The sequence below is a fragment of the Chenopodium album genome, chromosome 24 (genome assembly GCF_948465745.1).
Source record: "Chenopodium album chromosome 24, dcCheAlbu1.1, whole genome shotgun sequence".
NCBI classification, from domain to species: Eukaryota; Viridiplantae; Streptophyta; class Magnoliopsida; order Caryophyllales; family Amaranthaceae; genus Chenopodium; species Chenopodium album.
Window position 1 is genome coordinate 6,084,709 of NC_137857.1, and position 12,590 is coordinate 6,097,298.

Genomic DNA, 12,590 nt, shown 5'->3' on the forward strand with positions numbered 1-12,590 from the left:
CCCGTTCGATGCACGGGTTCTTACCTAAGTTATTTCATATGTAGGTATGTTTTTCAATAGTTGAAACTTTTGATATGAAATACGAAGTAATTGTTTCATTGTTAAAACTAAAAGGGAAAAAAAGAATGAGGGTAGATCAATGGAAAAAGATAATGAAATTTAGTTACGTATATATACATGAAGATTGTAGGATATGAAATGACATATTAGTTTAAGTTATGTTTTAAGTTTAGGAATTAAAAAGACAATTTTTATATAATTCAATTCATATGTTTAAGTGAAGCATATTAATTGGTTCAACTTTATTTTATTATGATGGAAATGAAACACTTCATTTTCTTAATTGAACTTGCAAGTTATGGAATACATTAAGACTTAAACAAAAAGATTAAAAAGGTGACATGTGTCATATGTGGTATTGAGTGACTTGTGATGACATGTGTCATATGAAAAATTATGGTTTGTGTTTTTAAATACTAAGTGTAGATATAGATGCCTTAATTAGTAATTACAAGCCTTTCAACACGCGCCATTTGGTAAGTAGTCAAATTATAAGAATAAAGAAAGGTAATTATTTATTGTATGTAACTTTGCTAGGTAATTATCATGTGGGCATTGACAGGAAACTTTCTTCTTTACTTGTGAAATTTTATTTATTACTGTTACCATTACTACGATTTGTTACCAACTATCATATAGGTCGGACTTAATCGGATATGCTATTAGACGACAAGGCAAACAGTACACATGAGGGGAGTAGGTATACACCTCTTAATGCCCTTCACAAGCTTCAGATTATTGCCAGTATGCAACAGTACGTACAATTATATAGTGATAAGAACACCTCACTATTCAGATCACTGGTGCATTTTATATGTTACTTTTAATAATTTAGTATGATTGTATCTTCTTAGCTGGTTCGTTCTTAGCATAAACAGCAATCATCATTTTTGATGAAATAGAGAGTAGTAATATATGCTGTAGTAAGTAGAATATGATTTGTCTGTTAGTACTGTCATAGGCTAGCAGTCATTTGTTTTGTTCTGTAATGTGCTGTAAGGTTCCTAGTGGTCCTAAGAGGCCAAATCCCTAGGTTAAATGTGAGTGCTGTCATATATAAGGCAGCAAGAATATTGTAGCAGTAATTCAGAAAACACTAAAGAAAATGCTCAATGAAAACATCCTGCTCCTATCATATTTGCTGCTATTCTGTTTCTGCTAAAATCGAGCCTTTTATGTCTGTCATCATGGTATCAGAGCTGAGGTCAGTATATTAGCAGCAATTATGCAGTAAAGTTTTTAAATTTTTTTTTTGTTCCTTTAATATTGTGAACTGTAGATCTGTGAAAGCAATATATAAAGTTGATATCTTTATTATTAGATAACCATTGTATCTTGCATATAAAATATGTCGACTGTAATAGAGACCACTAGCCCCTTATACTTGCATCCATCTGATGGAAGCAACTCTATCAGTGTAGAGAAACTAGAAGGATCAAGTAATTATAGATCTTGGAAAAGATCAATAAAAATCAGTCTTGGATCCAAGAGAAAATATGGGTTTGTGACTGGGACTGTAGGAAGAGACTTGAGTGATAGGGTAAAACAAGAAGCTTGGGATACATGTAACAACATGATAATAGCATGGATACTAGAAAATGTGTCAGATTCTATCAATAAATCTGTCATGTTAATTAGTAACTGCTCTCAGATCTGGAAACAACTTGAACAAAGGTATGCTATTGCTAATGGTTCAAGGAAATATCAGTTGAACAAGGAAATTTATGAAACAAAGCAGTCGAGCAAAAGTGTGACTGACTATTATACAGAATTAAAAATTCTGTGGGAGGAACTAGAAAACATGACAAGCTTGCCTCCTATTACCACCACCAATGCAGAAATCACTGCATTCCTTACTGCCCTGAATCAGCAAAAGGATGAACAGAAGTTGTTCCAGTTCCTAAATGGACTGGATGAGAGTTACAGTCAACTAAGGAGTCACTTGCTTATGCAAACTCCTTTGCTTAGTGTTGACTCAGCATGTAACACCCTGCATCAAGAAGAGAATCAGAGAACAATGCTGAAAACTGTAAAAGAAGAAGTTGAACCCTTGGCAATGTTTAGCAAGGGTAATAGTGAGAGTGTGACAGGAGAAACCACATGTACACACTGTGGAAAATTTGGTCATGTCAAGGAGAAATGCTGGTATCTGAAGGGATTCCCAAGTGGACACCCAAAAGCTCAAAAAGACTTCAGAATGAACAATAATAGAGGTGGATTCAGAGGTGGAAGAGGTTATAGAGGTGGTGGTAGAATAGGAAGAGGTGGAAGAACTGCTGCAAATGTGCACACAGAAGCAGGAAGCACAAGCAACAACTCTTCTACACTGCCATTCAATGCAAGTCAGCTAGAACAACTGGTAAAATTGTGGCCAAATGTGGGAAGGTCAGCTGGAACGGGACAAGAAGAAGAAGATGATGTTGACTTCACACATGCAGGCATGGTGAGCTGTTATTATGCTGATGCAGCAAAGGCATCCTGGATCATTGACTCAGGTGCCTCAGATCATATGATAGGGAACCTAGATGTACTTGAAAATGCTGAGAAATGCAGGAATGAGGCAAAAATCAATCTGCTAACTGGTCATACATCTGGAATCACTCATAAAGGATGTGTGAGCCTAGAGAATGGGATGAAACTCAAGGAGATTCTGTATATTCTAGTATTCAAGCATAATCTGCTGTCTGTGCAAAAGTTGGTGGAAAATGAGTCATGTAAAGTGGATTTTCATGCAAAGTATTGTGTAATACAGGATAAGAAAAGTGGAGAAATCAGAGGGATATGCAAGGCTGAGAATGGTCTGTACTATCTCATAAATGAGTCAATGAAAGATGTGATGAAGAAACTTTCTGAACTGAAGAAACATAGTGAGAAAATAGCATTACAAGCAGCATCAACAATGACAATCCCAGGGACTATGAAGAATGTGAACAAGCTGAGTGAGCCAACTCTCTAGCACCAAAGGTTAGGTCATGCTCCTATGACTAAGATCAGAAAAATTGAAGAATTGAAGGGAGTTGAAAAGAAATATGAAGATGTGTGTCTGACATGTCCTGCTTCCAAGTTTACTAAGCTGCCATACACCTTGAGTGAATCAAGGGCAAAACAGGCATTTGAACTGATTCACATAGACATCTGGGGAGCATATAAAGTGCCAACTAGATGCAATCAGAAGTATTTTCTTACAATTATAGATGACTTCTCCAGAGTGACATGGGTAAAAATGCTGAAAGAGAAATCTTAGGCATTCAGTGCAATAGAGGAATTTGTTCATATGAGCAAAACTCAGTATGGAAAAAAGGTGCAAGTCATAAGATCTGATAATGCACTGGAATTTGATGATGAGAGCTGCAAAAAGATGTTCTGGAAGATGGGAATGATTCATCAGACAAGTTGTGTGGACAGACCACAACAAAATGGAAGAGTTGAAAGGAAACACAGGAATATTTTGGAGATGGCAAGAGCTCTCAGAATTCAAGCTGGAATTCCTTTGCAATATTGGGGTGACAGTGTTCAAACAGCTGTGTACATAATTAACAGGCTTCCCACTCCACTCTTGAATCACAAGAGCCCATATGAGGTACTCACTGAAACCAAACCAATTTATAGTCACATGAGAGTGTTTGGATGTTTGGCTATGGCAAGTAATCCAAGTAGAAATGTAAACAAATTTAGCCTAAGAGGTGTGCCATATGTGTTCTTAGGATATCCTTTGAATCAAAAGGGGTACAAACTACTCAACTTAGCTGAAAACAAAGTTTTTGTGAGTAGAGATGTGAAATTTCTTGAGTCTATTTGTCCTTACAAATTGTTTCATCCCCATAGTAAAAATCAGTCAAAAATTATAGATAACACTGGAATTCACATTGATAATAAGGGAATAGAAGATAGTGAGGACATTGAAATTGAAGAAAATGTGGAGTTGGAACACATAGAGGAAACTGAGGAAGATATTAATCACACTGAAACTGTACAGTCAGATCATGATCAGGATGATAATGAAGATGTAATGAGAAGGAGTAGTAGACCTCATGTGCCACCTAAATGGCACAAAGATTATGTGATGGGAAAGTCCAACCTTTGTTTCAAAACTGTTCCTGAAAAAATAAAAACAGTTGTCAATGTTCCAATCAGCAATACCTTTTCTGTTCTCATGTCTGAAGTCACAAAAAACCCTGAGCCAAATTCCTTCAAACAAGCTGTTAAAAAACAAGAGTGGGTGAATGCTATGAATGAAGAATTAGAAGCCTTAGAAACCAATAACACCTGGGAAATAACTGACCTACCAGAAGGGAAAAAGGCAATAGGATGTAAATGGTTGTATAAAACCAAATACAAGCCTAATGGAGAGAAAGAAAGAGATAAGTCAAGACTTGTGATTCTAGGAAACAAGCAAGTGTATGGCATTGACTATGACCAAACATTTGCCCTTGTAGCAAAAATGACTACTGTGAGATCTCTTCTTGCTGTAGCTGCCTTAGAAAGCTGGAATGTGCATCAAATGGATGTTAAAAATGCTTTTTTACATGGTGAATTGCAGGAAGATGTGTACATGAAGCTACCACAAGAGTATACAGGAATTGGAAGCAGAATAAGTGTTCAAGGAGAGGGGGAGCAAAGTGCCCTGAAAACTGACAAAGTGTGTAAACTGAAGAGATCTCTGTATGGGCTTAAACAAGCTCCCAGGCAGTGGTTTGCAAAGCTGAGTGGAGCTCTGAAAGCAACATGTTCACTCAGTCAAAATCTGATTACTCTGTTCTATAAGAAAAAGGGCAGAAGTTTGACTGTGATCCTAGTCTATGTTGATGACTTGATAATTGCTAGTAATGACATGGAAGCTATGAATGAAGCAAAATTTTTCTTAGCCTCTCAATTCCACATGAAAGACATGGGTGAGCTAAGATATTTTCTTGGTATTGAGGTTGACAGAAGTGATCAAGGAATGTTTCTGTCACAAAGAAAATATGTTGCTGATATTTGGAAGAATATGGAATGACCAATGCAAAACCACTTAAGCTCCCTATGGATCCTCACTTAAAGCTGAGAGATGACAGTGGAAGTGTGCTGAAGGATGCTGAGCCATACCAGAAACTGGTGGGAAAACTCATTTACTTAACAATCACAAGACCTGACATATCATTTACAGTCCATGTGTTGAGTAAATTCATGCATAAACCAACTGATGTGCACTATCAGTGTGCTAAGAGAGTGCTCAGGTACTTGTCTGGTTCTACACAATAAGGTATACTCCTTGCCTCAAAAGGTAGTGCAAAACTAAAGGCCTACTGTGATAGTGATTGGGCAAGATGCCAAAATACCAGAAGATCAACATCTGGCTTCTGTATTCTGTTTGGAAATTCTCCTATTTCTTGGAAATCCAAGAGACAATATGTTGTTGCTAGAAGTACTGCAGAAGCAGAAATCAGATCAATGGCTTTGACTGTATGTGAAGTAATGTGGCTAAAGAATCTCTTGAAAGATCTGGGAATGACTAAACTAGGGACAACCTCTGTGTACTGTGATAATCAAGCAGCTTTAGCTATTGCAGCTAATCCTGTTCACCATGAGAAGACAAAGCATGTTGACATTGATTACCATTTCATTCGAGATAAGTCAAATGAAGGTGTAATTGCCCCTAGCTATGTCCACAGCACTCATCAACTTGCAGATGTGTTCACCAAAATTCTGTTTGTGGGACAGATGAATCAACTTTTGTCCAAGCTTGGAGTTCAGTCTCATTCCTCACTCTAAGCTTGAGGGGGAGTGATGAAATAGAGAGTAGTAATATATGCTGTAGTAGGTAGAATATGATTTGTCTGTTAGTACTGTCATAGGCTAACAGTCATTTGTTTTGTTCTGTAATGTAATGTAAGGTTCTTAGTGGTCCTAAGAGGCCAAATCCCTAGGTTAAATGTGAGTGCTGTCATATATAAGGCAGCAAGAATATTGTAGCAGTCAGAAAACACTAAAGAAAATGCTCAATGAAAACATCCTGCTCCTATCATATTTGCTGATATTCTGTTTCTGCTAAAATCGAGCCTTTTATGTCTGTCATCAATTTTCTTAGTAAAGCATCATTAACTTGAATTTAACTAATATATAGAATTATGGGGATAACTTTATCCCACTATTCAATTTACTCCTCTTCTGTTCTTCATTTTTGTAACTTTTTTTTTTTTTTTTGAGGAATCATTTTTGTAACTTATGTACTATGTAATAGTATTAAATACTAATAGTACGAGTATACTAACATATAGAAGGTCTAGGTGCATATTAAATCTCAAAAGTGATATGATTTGTATAATTATATAAATGTATGTATTTTCTTCAAAAAAATATATATGTATGTATTATTGTTAGTCTTTTTTTTTTTTTTTTAATAGTGGTTTTGCTAATAAAATTTGTTGCAGAAACGTTTAACAGAAAGCCTTTTTATTGAAGTGGCTGGGAGTCCTTTGATGATTTTATTATCAACTCTTAGCTTAATTAGTACTTCTTCCGTTTTCTTTTACTTGCAACGCACCTTTTAGGCACGCAGTTTTAGGAGATGATTAGTGAGGGTAAACGAGCGATTTTATCAATATAATTTTTACATGAAGATTAGAATAGGATTAAGTATCATTTGTAAAAATTATAATGAATAATTTATCTGTTTACATACATTACATAAACCCGACCTCAAAACACGTGCCACAAGGCTGTGTTGCAAGTAAAAAGAATCAGAGGAAGTATATATTTGTATTTATAATGCATGATGAGTAGATTTATCTTACAAAACTTAGAGTATTTTCTTTTTTCATACATATTTATTTACAAGGAACAATATATACCAAGTGTATTTATAATTTAATAAAGATTATTGTCGATGCATGCATAATGAATGATAGAGTATAAAACATATTCCTGGGCCTCAACCATCAGTTTAACCTTTTGGTTGAGTTGGTCTTTTAACAATGAATATCAACATCAATTAATTAATTTATTATGCTTTGAATATTTGAATTTGTTGTACTTTCAACAGCTTATCTTTGTAACCTCTTCATTATCATCATAAAATTTATTTGAATCAACATAATGTTTTTGGTTCTTATATAATACCATGTGTGCAATTATCACATATATATGGACCCGATCTCTTCTAATCTTAGGGCTTCTTACAATAAATAGAATATGCTCCATTTTCTTTATTTGAATATTTCTAAGAGAATGCCTTAATTTTTAATAGCTAGCTAGGTTTTTTTTTTTTTTTTTTTTTTTTTTTTTTTACAGTGCTAGCTATGTATTTATATGGTCGTACTATTTACCTATTTATCTATTTTACTCAACCAAATACAAGTATATATTCTACTTTGTTTAGAGCACATACAAACAAAATTTTTTAAGATGATGAAGGAAGTACAAAATAGCAATTGTCAAATATCCACCTTTTATAAGCTTTCAAAGAAGTAAAACGATACAACGAGACAATTGAGCTAGTAATTGGATTTGGTTGCAATTTGATTCCTCCATATAAACAAATGTACACTACAACGCTTATATATGCTTTTATGAGATTATGAGACTCTTATGATTAATCCGACGTATAAAATGCACATACTGCCGAATGTACTTGTAAAATTGATGAGACAAGAAGTAATATAAACTTTCCAGAAATATCCTGATGGTTTCCTAATGTTCAGCGCCCCCCATACAGCACATGAAATTTCAAAATGCTTGAACAAATTCAGTTGTCTAGCTTAGTCACTAATGACTGTGCACCTTATGGCTGCCAACACATACATTCACTGATTCACATTTCACTAATAATTATAATTATTTCTACCTTCCTTTAACAACCTTCATTAGAAGAGTTCTACTCTTTTTTAAAATAAATTATATAGGGCTTTTTGACTCATCATTAAAATTGCCAAATTGTAAGATCCACCGATTTATAAATGATTATAAAGGAAAATAACTCTAGAATCGTGCATATTAATGTAATTAACAACAACATTACATAACATCTTTTGTCTTTTATAATAATTTCCTTGATTCAATTCTATTTAATTATTTCTTTAGTTTTTTTTTTTTTTTTTTTTTTTTTTTTTTTTTTTTTTTGTGTTAATTACATTAATATGCACGATTCATCTAGAGTTAATTATTCTTTAGTTATTTGTACTATCATTATAAGCTTTATAATCTTAGTATAAAAAGGGTCTTAGATCGACAATATTTATACCTCACTATCTATCTCCTCACATATTATTTGTAAATAATAATATACATACAAAGTGAAGGAAAAAATTAATTAAATTAGAGAAGATATAACAAAGATGGGAAAGATGGAAGATCAATTACCAGCAATAGTAATGGTGTTATTGCAATGTATATTTGGAATTATGGCACTATTAAATAGGGCTGCCCTTGTTAAGGGCATGAATCCTAGGGTGTTTATGTTTTATAGGCAAGCTATTGCCACTTTCTTAATGTGTCCTGTTGCTTTCTTTGCAAGGTTAGCATTAATATACATCATTGTCCTTCTCAATTGTTCTATGCTTCATGATCAAATTGTTTTTGTTATGTTAAAAATGGTGGTTATGTTAGGCATATTTAACTCGTATATCTGTAGGGCAACTTCTATTCAATTCGCCGGTGAAGTTGTAGTTAAAAGTTGAAAAGATGGTTGCTGGGATACTTTTTACTTGTTTCGATTAATCTTGATAAACGTGCAAAATATATTTTAGCCACGTAAACTATATATAGTTTTTTATTTCAATTTTTAATTCAAAAGGCTATTGTTTTTATATTGATGCTTAATAAAAACTCTTGTTGCATTGTTTCATTTGCAGGGGGAAATCAAGTGGTTCTTGGATGGGATTTAGGGCCTTTTTTCTAATCTTTGTCGCCGCTTTCATTGGGTATGTTAATTTCTTGTTTGCATTTTAATTTGATGTGTTCAATAAAAAAAAAATGATCAAACTCAAATATTATAAGCTACTCCATCTTAAACCATAATTTGTCATGTCTATATTACAAATAATGTTAAATTCAGATGGAGAGAGTACATACAAGTATATAATTGTCAACTAGTGTGTGTCCCGGGCGATGCCCCGGATTGCTAATTTGTACTTTTTACTTCTTTAATTTGATAATTATGTTCAATTGATTTTATAGCTAGTGTTTGATCCGAGCGTTATTGCCTCAGATGTTACGGTTTTTTTTTAACATCATATATATTTGTTTTCTAATATTGTGAAGAATAAATAAATTGAATAACCTCTAATTAATAAGGAATGTATAAAGTTAATTATGTGAAAGTTAAAACACTAATAATAGTGGTTGAGATGGTAAGTGTATAACCATTATTTGTTGGAGGTTGTGGGTTTGAATCTAGATTAAATCATAATTCATTTATTTTGTTAAATGAAGTTGCAAGCTTATGTGTCTCAAAAATAGTGACGTGGCATTGTGACATGGTGTCGTATACATTGAAGAGTGCCACGTGGCACCGTTCCTTTAAAAGGAACGCTTTTTAATAGATAGTATAGATATAGATATAGATATAGATTTTTTTCATTTAGCTCTAGTTTGTTTTCGGTTTGATAATTATCCGGTGGTTTTTTTTTTATTTTTTAAATACAGAGTGGTGTTGAATCAAACAATGTACTTCAAAGGACTATATCTGGCTTCATCATCAATAGCAACCGCCATGTCTAATCTGGTCCCTGCCGTTACATTCTTGATAGCAGCTATCATGGGGTAATTAATTAAGTTACATATGAATGACCAACATTATTATTTCATCACAAAACTCCAACTTGTAACAGTTGTAAGAACTGTCACACAATTATAGTCATTTTGGAATTTGCTCAATTATCAAAGAATCGATCGCAATTAAATACTTACAAAATTAAAAGAATTTTATAACGAATATTATAAAATAATTTTGATCCTAGAATACGCCTTTCCAAGAAGGTTGGAAAAAATTTCAATTTAAAAGCAGATAGATATGTATAGATGTCACCACACCCACAAAAACAATAGTAGTTCTAGGGTAGGATAAGTGAAGTACAATACGAGTAAAAATGATGACTATTTAAGGGATGCTATTTAAGATTATACAATTGTGAAAATCAATAAAAACATTGTTGTAATAATAGAATTGAATTGGGAAAATTATTTGAAATTGAATTAAGAGCGAGGAACATAATATATAGTGGGATTTTTTCAATCAACACATTGACATGTAATATGACTATTTGATCTATTTTGTTAAAAGTTACTTTTACATATATAAGTATATGAGAGGAAACACGCTTAAATACACAGATAGATAAACATATTTGTTTAAGAAAAAAAAAAGATCTGATCTGAAATCATGGCCTGGTTTTACACTAGTAACGTTGCAATCTTTTTTAAAAATAAAAAAATAAAAAAAAAATAAAAAAAAAAATAAAGTAGCAATTCTTATATAATTAAATCTCATAACTTACATTACAAAGCATTATTATGCTAATTAACTAATTAAGAAGCTAAAATTATAGGAATAGTAAAACTTTTAAAGGAAGAATTTGAAAGGTAAAACCAATTGTAATAGTGAAATGTCAATCTGACATTAACCTACTGTACGTGTTACATATGTATACATTTTTAAAATTTATATTTTACTTTACAAAATTCATTACTTTTGAGAAACTAATTAAACTAAATGTTATTACATGAATTATGATGCATGAAACAATGCAGGCTAGAACAAGTGCATATGAAGAAGTTGAGCAGCATGGCGAAGATGTTAGGGACTATCTTTTGCGTGGTTGGAGCAGCCTGCATGGCTTTTCTGAGAGGTCCTAAATTACTAAACAACGTCAAACTCCCACCATCACCCAATTCTCTTTTGCTTAACTCTTTTGGAGGTGATGACAGTTGGTTGATTGGCTGTCTCTTTATCTTTGCTAGCATGTGTTGCTGGTCAATCTGGCTCATTTTGCAGGTACTTTTCACTACGACATACTCTCTCTGTCCTTAAATAATATGTTAGCTACAATATTTTTTTTACTTTTTAATTAGATCGAAACATAACCACATTTAAGATTTATTTAGTAATTTTATGTTAAATTTTATTATGAATAGGTACCATTGACCGCGTGCTACCCTAATCATCTATCTCTCTCTGCTTGGATGTGTTTCTTCTCTATGTTGCAATCCGGGGCAATCGCCTTGTTCTTAGACCATGATCCAGAAGATTGGAATATTACCTCAAATCTTGAACTCGCTTGTTGCTTCATTTCGGTATGTGTAATCAGCACATACATTCTAGTGTATGTCATTCAATTCATTTACAAAGTACAATAATGTATCTTAAGACGAAATAAAATTAAATTAAATTAATGTGAATAATCCAAACTTATTACTACATATGCATACTTCGTATTTTTTGTGGAGTATGTTAATACCATATTTGATATGAGATACAAGTATATAATCTATTTCAATATAAACCTAGCTAACTTCGAAGGTCATATACTCTTATCTGATTTACTAGGGAATATTTGGATCCGGAGTTCAATTCTTTGCACAAGCCTGGTGTATCTCGAAGAGAGGTCCAGTCTACTCAGCCATGTTCAACCCTCTATCCACTGTTATCACTACTGTCTTGGCATGCATCGTTCTCCATGAACAACTCTACGTTGGCAGGTACTACCACGTATTTATTGTTACAAGAAACTTTTGACGATTTTCAACACGTATATATATAAATTGAGAAAATGGTAGATATAAGTATGTAACCCTAACATAACAACGACTGTGTGTATAAAACTATATGATAACACTAAATAATGTAACTGTACGTGACTTTATCATAAATTTCTGTATGTTACCTCTAACAAAGTGAGTTGTTTTTGTTGGTTACTTTTTCAGTTTATTAGGTGGTGTTGGGGTGATCATTGGCCTGTACATTGTGCTATGGGGCAAAGCAAAGGAAATAAAAGAGAATTTCGGATGTGTAGATTTTGAAAGTGATCTACCAAAAGCACCAAGCTTTAAGATTGTTGATGATCTGGAACAGCCATTATTATTCACAGATAATTGTACTGAATAAGTTTAATTATATTTAGCCGTAACTTATATTTAATTTATAATATTATTCTTTATTTCTTAAAAATGTACTTATAGTCCATTTTTTTGACCAAGCTCTATTTGGCCAGATGTTACATGTAGGTAATATAGAGCACATTACTTAGATGCCATCGAAAATAGAGGATGTAGTATCTGTCAATTTTGTTGATTAGTATGTTGTTCTCAAGCAGTAGACAAATTCAACTAAATACTAATTTTTCTTTTTATTATTATTTTTGCATGATAGCTGACCTTTTAAATTAATCTGGACATTTTAGAGTTGTACTAAGTACGCATACATAAACTATAAACGTGTAATGTTGTATAAGTCCCTCAACTAATGTTAATTTTACAAACTAATTAATAAAATATGCCACCACAATTCGTCATCATGTTTTTATTAGAAAAATTCTTCTACTTCATCTTATAAATAA

The 12,590-nt window shown here is 32.9% G+C and overlaps 2 protein-coding genes across 2 annotated transcripts; both read left to right on the forward strand.

Annotated features, from left to right (window-relative positions):
• Positions 1-1,408: 1,408 nt before the first annotated feature.
• LOC145610451 (uncharacterized) lies at positions 1,409-3,016 on the forward strand. The gene has a single exon (XM_081665792.1). The coding sequence runs from the start codon at positions 1,409-1,411 to the stop codon at positions 3,014-3,016; it is 1,608 nt and encodes a 535-aa protein (XP_081521918.1).
• Positions 3,017-8,372: 5,356 nt separating this feature from the next.
• LOC145610452 (WAT1-related protein At4g30420-like) lies at positions 8,373-12,139 on the forward strand. Its single transcript, XM_081665793.1, has 7 exons — positions 8,373-8,551; positions 8,889-8,957; positions 9,682-9,798; positions 10,786-11,029; positions 11,170-11,328; positions 11,582-11,733; positions 11,959-12,139. Exons 1-7 carry the CDS (start codon positions 8,373-8,375, stop codon positions 12,137-12,139), a joined length of 1,101 nt encoding a protein of 366 aa, XP_081521919.1.
• Positions 12,140-12,590: the final 451 nt, after the last annotated feature.